General features: G+C 28.8%; 1 protein-coding gene across 1 annotated transcript in view; it reads left to right on the top strand.

Annotated features, from left to right (window-relative positions):
- The first annotated feature begins 770 nt into the window (after positions 1-770).
- The window catches only part of LOC108756890, a 21,707-nt gene continuing 9,809 nt past the window's right edge, over positions 771-12,668 (top strand). Inside the window, 17 exon segments of the mRNA XM_018501040.1 lie at positions 771-1,035; positions 1,143-1,409; positions 2,617-2,696; positions 5,189-5,474; positions 7,110-7,545; positions 7,670-7,817; positions 7,909-8,182; positions 8,321-8,491; positions 8,557-8,654; positions 8,749-8,883; positions 8,974-9,272; positions 9,343-9,428; positions 9,511-9,635; positions 9,780-9,992; positions 10,076-10,313; positions 10,400-10,532; positions 10,636-10,898. Of these exon segments, the coding sequence (XP_018356542.1) occupies positions 5,288-5,474; positions 7,110-7,545; positions 7,670-7,817; positions 7,909-8,182; positions 8,321-8,491; positions 8,557-8,654; positions 8,749-8,883; positions 8,974-9,272; positions 9,343-9,428; positions 9,511-9,635; positions 9,780-9,992; positions 10,076-10,313; positions 10,400-10,532; positions 10,636-10,898 (2,806 nt within the window). The 5' untranslated portion in view covers positions 771-1,035; positions 1,143-1,409; positions 2,617-2,696; positions 5,189-5,287.

The raw sequence follows: 12,668 nt of genomic DNA, 5'->3' as shown, positions 1-12,668 counted from the left end.
CGGGTCTGTAGCTCGTTTGGTGTTGCCATACGACGAAATTCAAAAACGTACCAATAGATGGCCCACCCTTTATATTACAAAAATATTGAAAGGCTCGCATGACTTTATGACTGCAATAAGGATTTAACTTTTGGCAGAAATATTTTTAAATTTATTCTGTCTTATATTGATTTTTATATAACTGTTTTTGCTCTTTGCTTTATTATACTTTTTACAAGACTTTCTTGCGAATTTTTATTACCGTAAGTATAAGTACTTCAGTACAACTGTACTAATTTGTGCTCTCATATGTAGACTTATTCGTACAAATCTATTTATATTTCTACTGTGATGGTTCAGTCTTTTACTGCGACCGAAATGACCTTTTGACAAATTCGTAGATTATAATTAATTCAAGCGCGAGATCCCTGCGAGAGGCCACGATTTTTTTTTTTACTTTAAACATAAATCTCAAAAAACTAGCATAATCAGTCATGAATCGCTTTTTTTTTAAGCACAGGGAGCTATAAGCTTTAAGAGTGTAGTTTGTAGGGGAAATAATATGGTTAATAATATGAGACTTAAGACGTCAAAACGAATGACGCTTCATTGTAGTCATGGTGGAATCAGATTTCATCATGGTCGTAGTTACGTTCTAGTTCCATGCGAACGTAGGTTTTGTTAAGTCAATATCGATATAAATATATATATGTATATATAAAAATATATATGTATATATTAACGCTGTATTTATATAAATAAACTATTGTTATCGATGCAGACTCCATATCAATGCTGTTTTCATGTTATACTTGTCATTGCTTTACAATACATCATGGATTAATGTAAGAATAGTAATATTTCATAGATGTAAATGTGACATAACAATCTCATTAATTAGGTTTGCTTACGTATGCGATTTACTTACCTATTACTTGAGAGTCAATGTCCTATCCCACGTTTCACTTTACAGGGAGCGCAACACAAACACGAGATACTGAGTGACGAAATTGCAATTTATCCCTCGTTGTAGATCGCACAGATTGTGTATCCTCCGTAAAGTGCTAATAATTGCTTTGCTTAATCACGCATATTCCTAGAACAGGCGCACCTTTGACATAAGTTTACGTAACTCTATATTGTGAAATTTCTGTTGTTTTTAGATTTTCACCCTGTCCGTATTACATACTTGGCATCGTTTAATCGTGCGTTACGTGTTTGCAAATCGCGATAAAGATATATTCCCTTGTGTGCATAAGCTTCGGTCAGACATTTGACAGTTTACTGAGAGTCGGACGTGACTGTTTTACGATCCCTGCAATGAGATTTGCCGGATGTACACACGTAACAGGTCATCCATATATTTCATAATTCTACAAGGATGTATCGCAAGAATTTATAAAGTAACATTAGAATAAATTTTGAATCTTGTAAGTGATAAAAAAGTAAAGTATATTAACTTTATGAGCACTCATTGTATATAACCTTATGTCATAATTACTTTACAATTATGACATTTGAAACCATGATTGTATGTATATCTATATACACTAAATACATCTGTAATATGATAACTATAACCAATATTACGATTCATATATTAACAATTCAATGTTATAAATTAAATACGTGATAATTTTTATTACTTTTTATATTTTTACTTGCACATTGAAGTACTTATTTATTAAAATTTTATTTCCATAGCTGTAATATTTAATATTATTAACATTACCCGAAGAAAAATCATATAATATATCAATTTTATTTTTTTTTCTCAAAATCTTTTGAAAGATACAATTTCTTTCTCTATAAGTTTTTTATTAAAAAAAATAAAATCAAATAATATCTTCGTATTTTTTAAATTTAAGTAGTTTACCTTAAATAATTGGATTTAATCTTAATATTCGAATAAGTTTTGTGACAAAAATTAATTTTTTTTGTTTATAGATAGTTTAAAACATTTTTAAATACATTATGACTTCGAAATTTATATAAACAGAAATCAAAAATAGAAATCAACAAGGCGAACGAAAGCGTAGCGCAAGTATCAGTATGCAAAGTAACAAAGTAAAAAATTTTAATTCCTTTATTCCACATTTAAACTTACGATGCTATCTAAATAATTTGTACGTGTTGACTTATTTTCTTAAGTCCTCCTCAACAGTGAAATATGAAATTAGTGTATATATATATATATTCTCTGCATGTCAAAATTGAATCAACAAAATATTTTGTTTTTTTTGTATGCATTTTTGAAATAATAACTTCAAACGTGAATTAATAGTACTGAAAGTAAACTCAGCAGGATAATCATTCTTTAATAAAGTACTTCTTTATAGAAAAGTACTATTACGCAATATTTTGAGAGTATTATTACACTACAGCAGTAATGTAGTGGCTCAGTAATGCGCAATAGTGCAGTAATTTGCAGTAATGCAATAGTACATTAGTGCAGTAGTGCAATAATGTTGTAGTGCCTCAAAATACTATTGCGCACTAGTAGTGTTCAGTAGTACGTTTCTACAAGGACTAAGGTAAATTTTATCTTTACACCTTGAGCTGGTCTTATCAACTCCGATTAACTTAATCAATTGATTGTTACATTGGAACTGACCAATTGCATTTGCTCTTCAACAGAATTGACCAATCATAGTTGATACTTAATCGACCGGTTAATCGCAGTTGGTGAGATCGGCCCCTTCTCTCACAAAACAGAGGTAATTTCATGCAAAGATTTTGATGCATTGTATGTTGGTCAAACTAGAAGAAAATCGAAGTTTTCTAGGATTTTAAAACACCGGAATCACATAAATTGGAACACTATTAATTACTCTATGATTACAGAACATAGAATTAATTTTAAATATAATTTTGATTAAGAAAATGTCAGAGTTACAGTAATTAATCAAGTACAAAATTAATTATATAGAGTCAAACGCTGTTTTCGGTGCGTTAATTATGAACATAAAATGTCAAAGTACTTGATGTCGAGCGTTTTTTAAACAAAAGATTAATTCTGAATATCTTCATATTCATATGCAAAAATGATCTTAATTTACGTTCTGACATTGAAGGCTTATATCATATTTATCTACTTTTAATGAATGTAAAATAGGTTTTATGGTTTAAATATTTTTCTATATCTTGATTATTTGACTTAATTGTTTTTAAGTGTTTTATTTACATATTCCTCTTTTAAATATATACTCTGTTGATCAGTAGGATGCATCCGAAAATTTATCAGTTATGTACATGACGCTCTTCTATAAGCATATTTTCTGGTTACATTATATTTTCAATAATGTTTAATTTCGACATTTAAATTTCAATTGTGATCCAAAGCTTTAAGAAGAGTCCTGTGTTTGTCAGGGTAAGTCACTTTCTTTATTTTAAATTATTTTAAATTATTTTAATATTTTTAATAATTATTGATTATTGACTATTTAGTATTGTTAACAGATTTCTAACACAAATCTGGCAATTTGTTGGTGACTCAATTTTAACATGTAAAGTATGTACACAGACTAATTTTGTATTTTAATGCTGAGAAGGACTCGAAAGTGAGTCGAAACGTACAAGTTGTTTGAATAACATCATCAAATTTGAAATAAAGAAGTAAAGATTTTTTACTTTATTACTTTGCGTACTGATAACTGCGTTGTTCTCTCTTCCTTCTATTGGTTTCTACTTTTAACTTTAACGTCTAGAATCTGTAACAAGATGACTTTTGAAATAATATAAATTAGGAATTTTAATAATGATAATTATGAATTTTGACATTAAGAATTTATGTAATATACATATATAATATATTAAACATTACTATGTAAAACTATAAACAAATTGTAAAAAGAACATTCCAATTTCACATGAAATTTATCATATATGATTTAATTTTATAACGTGATAATATAAATGAATCAAGCGCTTCTAATTGCACTTTCGAAAATATGATGTAGGAGCGCTCCATTTATTAACCTCGCCATGTAGCCGGTGACCGTTAATTGCATCAATTTCAGCAGATAAATGAACGCGTGCGTACATGATGATTAATTCAAGCCAATTTTACTCGTGAATTTGAATGCAAGTCGTCGACATTGTGTCACAACCAATTAGGAATAAATTTTATTAAAAAATTCTTTTGCATATCGCCGTCAATTTAAGCAAGCAGTTTCTTCCGAATAATAGAGCGAGGAGGAATAAAACTGAATAATAAGTTTTTAATTAAAAGATGTTATCGTATGACTTTTAATTTAGTCTTACGTTATGTTTTAATACTTATTGTCGTGTACATATTTCTTGTATCTACTTTGCATAATATTGTATTTCAGTTTATTATGCAACGGAAGAGCTCGGGAAAAGCAAATACATCAAAACTGTATAAATGTATGAAAAAATGATTATATCTATAATTTTCAGAGAAAAATTAGAGAATATACACTGAAAGAAAAGATTAACTGAATATGGCATAACATTTTACCATCTAAATTGCTGCAGCAGCCAATCTTTTCTTTCCGTATAGGATTCTAAATATTCATATAGAGATAAGAACTATTATAAAAACAATACGGTAATTACATATTCTCACAATTAAGTTTTGTACTGTGACTGAGTTGTTGATATGTGCAGATAAAATAAGCGTGCCAGTGAAGTAATCAGAAGACAAAGGTTACATATCCTAGAAAGTTACATGTCCTTCGTAGTCAACTATAGTGTGACGCAGAGTATTTTCTAACTTTAATAATTAATTTTGAAGAAGTCACACCAAGAGAATTTGTGTCCTCGTGCACATATTGTTTATTAAACTGATAGATGCTGTTCATATCATGTAAAATTGAAGTAACTTTTGATTAGTCGTACATATTTAACAGTTATGCACATCAAAAGAATATTCAATCAGCTAATTGTATTGTTATTTTTACAATTATAGAGCAAACTTATTCCGTATGTGATTTTATTTAAAATTAAAGAAATAACGAAGTATACGGAGTAATCCCAATCCGTAATAAATAATTGCTAAAAATCGAATTAAAAATATTTTGTCTCAAAGCTGTAATTAAAAAAAGAAATTACACGTATTGTCGTTTATTTTTGAGATCAATATTTTAAAAATCTAAAAGCTCTACATTTATTTTTTATATTTCGAATAATATCATATAAGTTATCGAGCGTCGTTAATTTTGCAATTTATCGCTTTTTCCGCTTACAGGTTTAATAATCTTCTCTACGCTTTGCCTAAAGTAATTGAGAACTTACAGAGGGTAGTAAATTAAATTACGCGGTTTCCCTTGTTGTATGCACCCCAATAATGAGCAACATCGAAAACCGACCGAAAGGCGGCGCACCTCGCTTCGATGCAGCATTAGCAACGAAATCGGAGTCACTTTGTCGTAGCAAATCCTGCTTTATCCTGAGTTTAATTTGCATTCATCTGGCAACATTAATCGTTCTACTAGACCAAACTATCGTCGAGGCAGTAAACTATGGTCAACATGGTAAGAACATAAAAATTCAATTGTTGTCAGTTCTCAAAGTGGAGTATTTTCTCAAAAATTGCTTTTGTATTAATAATGTGTCATACTTACTAATTATGACGTTGTAGATCCACAAGTTTTTGAAAAAAAAAAGATTAATCCGCAAGAAAAATTACAAAATCGCTTCCAAAATATAAATCAAGGTGCATTTAGCGCGTTTAATGAAAATTTAATATTCAATATGTTTGCATTTCGTCAACGCAGGCGGCAACGTGATAAGCTTTGTGGGTATCTCATATGAGTTTCATGATGTCTTGGCGGTAGGTTTAAAAATTTTTTGTATGTTCCAGCAGTTCTCTTCAGTATGGCAAAGTAAATTAACATCTTTCTATATTTTAGGACTAGTTGAAACCTTTTTTTTTTCGAAAATAAACAAAAGTTACTTCACTATCGACTAATTTTTTATACTTTTTTAAAATAATAACAATAATTTTTGTCCAAATAATTTGCCTGCAATCAACATAATCAAAAAAATTGAACAAATTATGTCTATTTCCTCACCTAAGAATATTATTTTTAAGTTTTGCTGGTAATTAGCTAATTAGTTAATGTTATTTATAAACAATATTTTAAAAAATTTATTAGGAAATTGATTTGTATTTTAACAAAATATGAGATTATGATTAGATATCATCAGAAACAATTAGATCTAATCTATTACTGGATACAATTCTTCTGTTGAAGAAAAACCGTGAGAGAGGAGAGGAGAGAGAGAGAGAGAGAGAGAAGAACTTTATTGTTATTAGATTTATTTATTTAACAAAATTATTTTCAACATATCAACATATAAAAGTTATTTTTAAAACTTGAAGTATAGTATGGATTAAACACGCAACAAATTCGAACTGTTCAAATCGATTCAAAGCAAACGTTCAATCGAAATCATATTCCGATTTCATGATTAGCTGATCAAGGAAAAATTCGTGCACGAAAAATAAATCATTTACAGCAATCTAGTTTACAATAATTTAATTTACAATAATTTAAATTAAACAAATATTTTATATTTGAAATTTAAACGAATGTTATTTCACTGACTATCCATAAGAGTTCAATAAAATAACTGTTATGATTTATTTAAAATGAAAAATATAAAATAAAGTTCAGAAGCATATTTAAAATATAAATTTGTAGAAAACAATAAAAAACTAATATGATTTATTTAAAACAAAAAAAATATAAAATAGGTTCAGAAAATTTAAAATATTTGATAAGAAATAGATCTAAAAAAGTTATTTAAAATAATAAATAGTAAATAACTCTTTTACTTTGTTTATTTTAAAATATATGTTTTAAAAAATTTATTTTAAACCGAGCTCTTGTGATAATAACTCATTACTTTATAAAAATATTTTATATTCAACTCCCTTTTGATTCATTCAAGAGAAAATAAAATTTTGCTTAACTTATTATGAAATAATATCCAGCCTTTTATTTCTTTATTGATTTCATCAGCATATATATAAAATCAATCAAATATAATATTAATCAGATATAAAAACTATATATCTTCTACATGATGCGTTATTCATCCGAGCAATTTATAACAATTATTTATAGATAATTATTAATTAGAGATAATAATTCTGTTTGCAGATTCGAATAGATCAGAGGCATATACAATGTTATTTGATTTCAATAAAAACTTCAGATTGCCAAAAGAAGTCGTACCTATTCATTATGATCTCTACTTGCATCCAAAACTTAAAGAAGGCACATTTTCCGGAAAGGTGACCATTCTCATTGATGTCAAGCAGAACAACAATAGAACATCCATAGCTCTTCATCAAAAGGATCTCAACATCACATCTGTAAAATTAATAACGTATGGACTAGATAAAGATTATGAAATTAATATTTCTTCCATCAGCAAGCCTACTAAATATGAAATTTTTATGATAACAACTGAAAACGATATTAAATCCGGATTATATAACTTGAGCCTGGAATTTGATGGAAGTTTAAAGGATAAAATAGACGGATTTTATTCCAGCACATATCAGTATGCGAGTGATAACATTAATGAAACCAAGTAATATAAATTTATTATTTTACAAGTAAATAATGCACAAATTTTGTGATGAATTTAATTTACATGCGTTTTTAATTCCGTGATGTAGCAAAATAAATTATAATGTATCTTTTTTAATCAACAGGTACATTGGGACTACTCAGTTCGAGCCAACATATGCTAGACAAGCTTTCCCGTGTTTCGATGAACCCCATTTGAAAGCAGAATTTTCGATAAAACTGGTTTATCCCATGGATGATGGTTATCATGCTTTGTCTAATATGAATGTAAAAGTAGGCGAATAATTTTTGACGGCATCAATTGTCATTTCTTCTGAAAACCTACTAAATAATTGAACAGTTTATTGAATCGAGTCATTCTTAGAGTACGGAGATACATACACCGGAACGTAATCTAGCAACAGTGACCTTTGCAAAAACTGTACGTATGTCAACGTACTTAGTTGCTTTTATTATTAGTGACTTTGTTGGCACAAGTAAAATGGCAAAGGGTTTAAATGGGCGAGAATTTCCGGTTAATGTTTATACCACAAGACTTCAATCAAAGGAAAAAAGAAATTTTGCAGTGGATATTGGCGTAAAAGCTATCGAATATTTCATAAACTTATTCAAAATAGATTATCCATTACCAAAACTCGGTAAATATGCAACAATAGTTTACAAAAAAAGATTTATTAATTAAAATACAGATAAATTTGTTATACATATGCTTAAAGATCTCGGTAGATTAATTAAATTCTTAAGTATGCACATATAAAACTTTATCTATTATACAGATATGGTTGGGATTCCCGATTTTAAAGCCAACGCTATGGAAAATTGGGGCTTAGTGACTTACAGAGAAACAAGGTTGGTTTATGATGACCGTAGTAACTCCATTTATGATAAGCGCGCAGTGGTTACCGTAATCTGTCATGAATTAGCACACATGTGGTTTGGAAATCTCGGTAAATATATCATATCTCAATTAAACGTGGATTAATGAAAACGTAAGATATATTCTTTTTTTCAGTTACTATGAATTGGTGGAACGATTTATGGCTCAACGAAGGTTTCGCTACATTTATGACTTTTAAATGTGCAGATGCGATTGAACCAAATCAGAAATATGTTAGTCATCTCTCAATAATAATATGATCATACATTGATATAAAAATTTAATATGATAAAAAATATATCAATAATATATAAATATTATTTTCAGATGGAGGAATTTCCTATATCGATAATGCAGAATGTGTTCGTTTCCGACTCAAAATTAAGCTCTCATCCTATCGTTTATAATGTCCAAAATGCAGATGATATTGCAGCAATCTTTGATGACATATCTTATCAAAAGGTATACGAATCTAATATCTTAATAATAGTTTTTATCATGTTTACTAATTTTTTTATCTCATTTATTTATTCAAATTGCTGTCTATTTTAGGGATCATCTATAGTCCGCATGATGGAAAATTTTTTTGGAACTGATGTCTTCTTCGGTGCAATTAGTAGCTATTTGAATAAGTATGCCTATAAGAATGCAGAGACGACGGATTTCTTCGAGATTTTGCAAGATGCGGTTAGAAACAAATTAAATGTAACAGCTGTAATGGACACTTGGATGCGACAAGAAGGCTTCCCCGTTATTAACGTGAAAAAGTCTGAAAACAAATTTATATTAACCCAGAAACGATTTTTGGACGATCAAGATGCCAAATTCGATCCTTCAGAATCCAATTATAGGTGAGTTACTTTATCTCGAGTTACTTTATCTACTAAAATTGACAAATTTATTTCAAATTATATCTTACAGATATCGATGGACCATACCTATCACTTATATCACTAACAGAAACAAGAAACCCACTCTAGTATGGTTCGACAGGAATGCAAATAAATGTTCGTATTATAATCTTTTTGTTATACGAATTGTTTCCACGTTATTTTACTCTTTGTTATTGTAAAATTTTATATTTTACAGTGGTGATTAAGGTCGACAGACGTATCAAATGGATCAAATTAAACGCAGGCCAAATTGGCTTTTATCAAGTTAATTACAAAAAGGAATGGAAAACTTTCAAGAAGTTGCTTCGTTCTCGCCACACAGTAAAATCATGCAATTTTTCCAATTAATTCAAAAAGTTATAAACAAAAAATTATCACTTTATAAATTAATTCGCGTTACTCTCACTTTCTAATTAATAATCTCTACGAAAATTTATTTACACCTATTCTTCTTTTTTATTGCAGAAAATATCCTCATTGAATCGAGCAAATCTTTTGGGCGACATGTTTAGTTTAGCTGATGCCGGTGAGATCGAATACAACACTGTAATGGATATAAGTATATATCTCATTAAGGAAAATCACGCTTTTCCATGGGAGGTTGCGAAATCGAAATTGATGACAATACACACTCTATTAACTTCTTCATCTAAACCATATATTGCAGACAAGTTTCAGGCAATATATTAATCACATTGTTACAAATTACTTTTCAATGCCGTTATAAATATTATTTTTTCATGTACATGATACATTTTTAGTCTTTTGTATTGATGTTGGTAGACATTGTCTACAAGAATAATGTAGCTTGGATCGATAAGACAACTGAAGATGTTCCGTTAACACACATGGACAGAATACTGCGATCAACAGTAATCGAATTGGCCTGTGCAATGAATTCACCTGAATGCCTAAAAAGAGTCGGAAAGCTTTTTAAGGAATGGCTGATAGAAGAGAAGCCGCAGCATCCAGATATTCATGAAATAGTTTATTACTATGGTTAGTCTATTTAACGTAATATCATCCATTCCCGAAATTGTCCGATTATTAAGAAGTTCTAATAGAACACAAAATCTTTTATTTAGGTATGCGTTATCGTTCAGATGAGAACGAATGGAACATCATGTTTGAAAAATTTAAAGACGAGACCGATCCCAGCCAGAAAAATAAAATAATGATGGGGTTATCAGGCATAAAATCCACTAAAGTTCTAAAGGAGTTAGTTAAATCTACAAAAATTGACACACAACATAATACACAACACAATTTTTTAAATATATTTCTTAATCAAAATTTAGTAATAATTTCTATTCTTTTTTAGGTACATTATTAGAGCAACTAATGAGACATATGTCCGCACTCAAGATTTCTTGAGATGCTTGACTATGATTTCCATGAATCCCGATGGTACATCATTGGTATGGAACTGGGTACGCGAGAACTGGGAATTTTTAGTGAATAGATACACTCTGAACAATTCATATCTTGGTCGACTTATACCATCCATTACACGTTCCTTCGCTACACAAAGTAGACTCGATGAGATAAAAGCCTTCTTCAAGAAATACCCTGAAGCTGGTGCCGGTGTTGCTAATCGAGCAAAAACTCGCGAGATAATCTCAAAAAATATCAAATGGCTCGATAAAAATACTAAAAAATTTGATAAGTGGTTTTTAAAAAACTGGTCGCTTAATAAGTCCTACTAAATGTATTAACATAATATGTCGATATACAAGACAGCTAAAAAAGATGAAAGATTTAACATAGATTATCGATTTTTAATAATTATACTTAAAAACAAAAATTTTCTTAAATTTTGGTATTATATGCCTTAATCGTTGAAAGTATTACTAGTAACCTAAAGATAATTAATTGTGATTGTTACTACGAACAGTTATTACGAAAAGGAACATTATTCTTACAAAATATGATGCTTAATGAAATTATTCAATATATAAAAATTCCACTACAATTAAATCTTTTGGTTTAGTCACACAATTATCGTGGCAATGATTGACAGGTACGCTAAATACGAAAGCAGTTTTAATTATATATACTAAATTTTGTTAACACTAGTGACCATTATCCTTAAATGTGAATTTTTTTGTCTCATAAGATATGAAAATTATCATCAAATCATGAATATTAGATCTATTATAAGATCAATCGCATTTTTGAAATAGTCATCAATAAGATATTGTAGAGAAGGATGATGTATTTTTTTAACATATTTATTTTTAAAGAATTAAATGTTAATCTTAATATTTGAATAAATTTTTATGATAAAAATTAGTTTTTTATATAATTTCAGAATTAAAATATTTTTAAAATATTGCAATTTTAAAATTTACGAAACTTAAAATAAACTAAACTTCGATAATAATAAGTATGACATTACAAATTTAAAATAAATACAAATAATACAGGTTTATAAGAAAGGTATAAGAACCAACCGCAAAACTTGATGCATGAATTAAATTATATTTTTAATGTAGATTCTAAAAATTCAAAAATAATGTCCAACTTTAAGAGTATTATACATTGTTGCTTCACATAGTTCTACAAATTTATATAAACATATTTTATAATATCAAGGAATATTATAGAACTACAATGAAAAAATTAAAAAAAAGTATTTTAATTGTACATGAAATTGTTTACACATATAAATTAATCTTATAATGCGACAGTATGAATGAATCAAGCGTTCTTAATTGTACTTTTGAAAATACGATATGAATACGCTCTACTTATTAGCTTCGCCTCGTGACAGAAGGGTGGGAGTCGTTAATTATATCAATTTCGACGGATGTTAATGAACGCGTGTGTACGCGACGGTTAATTCAAGTCAATTTTGCTAGCAAATTTGAATGCAAGTCGGCTGTCACCGACATTGTGTAATATCCAATTAAGAATGATTTTCGTTAGAGAATCGGCTCTTGCATACCGTCACCAACGGCACTTAAACGCGCAGTTTCTCTCGAGTGATCGAGCGAGAAGGAGATCGAGAAGTGAAATTGAATGATAGATCTTTAACTAAGATACAGTTCCACAAGACGTTTAATTTATGAGCAGCTTCCTCCGCGTTGTGTTTAAGTACTTTTTATCGTATTTCTTGTACTTTGCGTAGTGTTTCTTGCTTTAATTTACTGTGTAACGAAAGAGCTTTTGGATAACAAATATATGCAAAGTATGTGTGAATTTGTGCAATGAAACAATTACATTTATAATTTTCAAATAATAAATAATAATTAATAATTAATAATGAAAAAAATAGAATACTACAATAAATATTTTTCTGTGCTTTTCTTTTTAAATAAGAATATGTGAAAATGAAATCGTTAAAGTTGGAAG

Source organism: Trachymyrmex septentrionalis, unplaced genomic scaffold, assembly GCF_001594115.1.
Source record: "Trachymyrmex septentrionalis isolate Tsep2-gDNA-1 unplaced genomic scaffold, Tsep1.0 scaffold13, whole genome shotgun sequence".
In the NCBI taxonomy this organism is placed as follows: domain Eukaryota; kingdom Metazoa; phylum Arthropoda; class Insecta; order Hymenoptera; family Formicidae; genus Trachymyrmex; species Trachymyrmex septentrionalis.
Note: the sequence above shows the minus strand (reverse complement) of the source record. Positions and strands in the feature narration are given on the sequence as shown.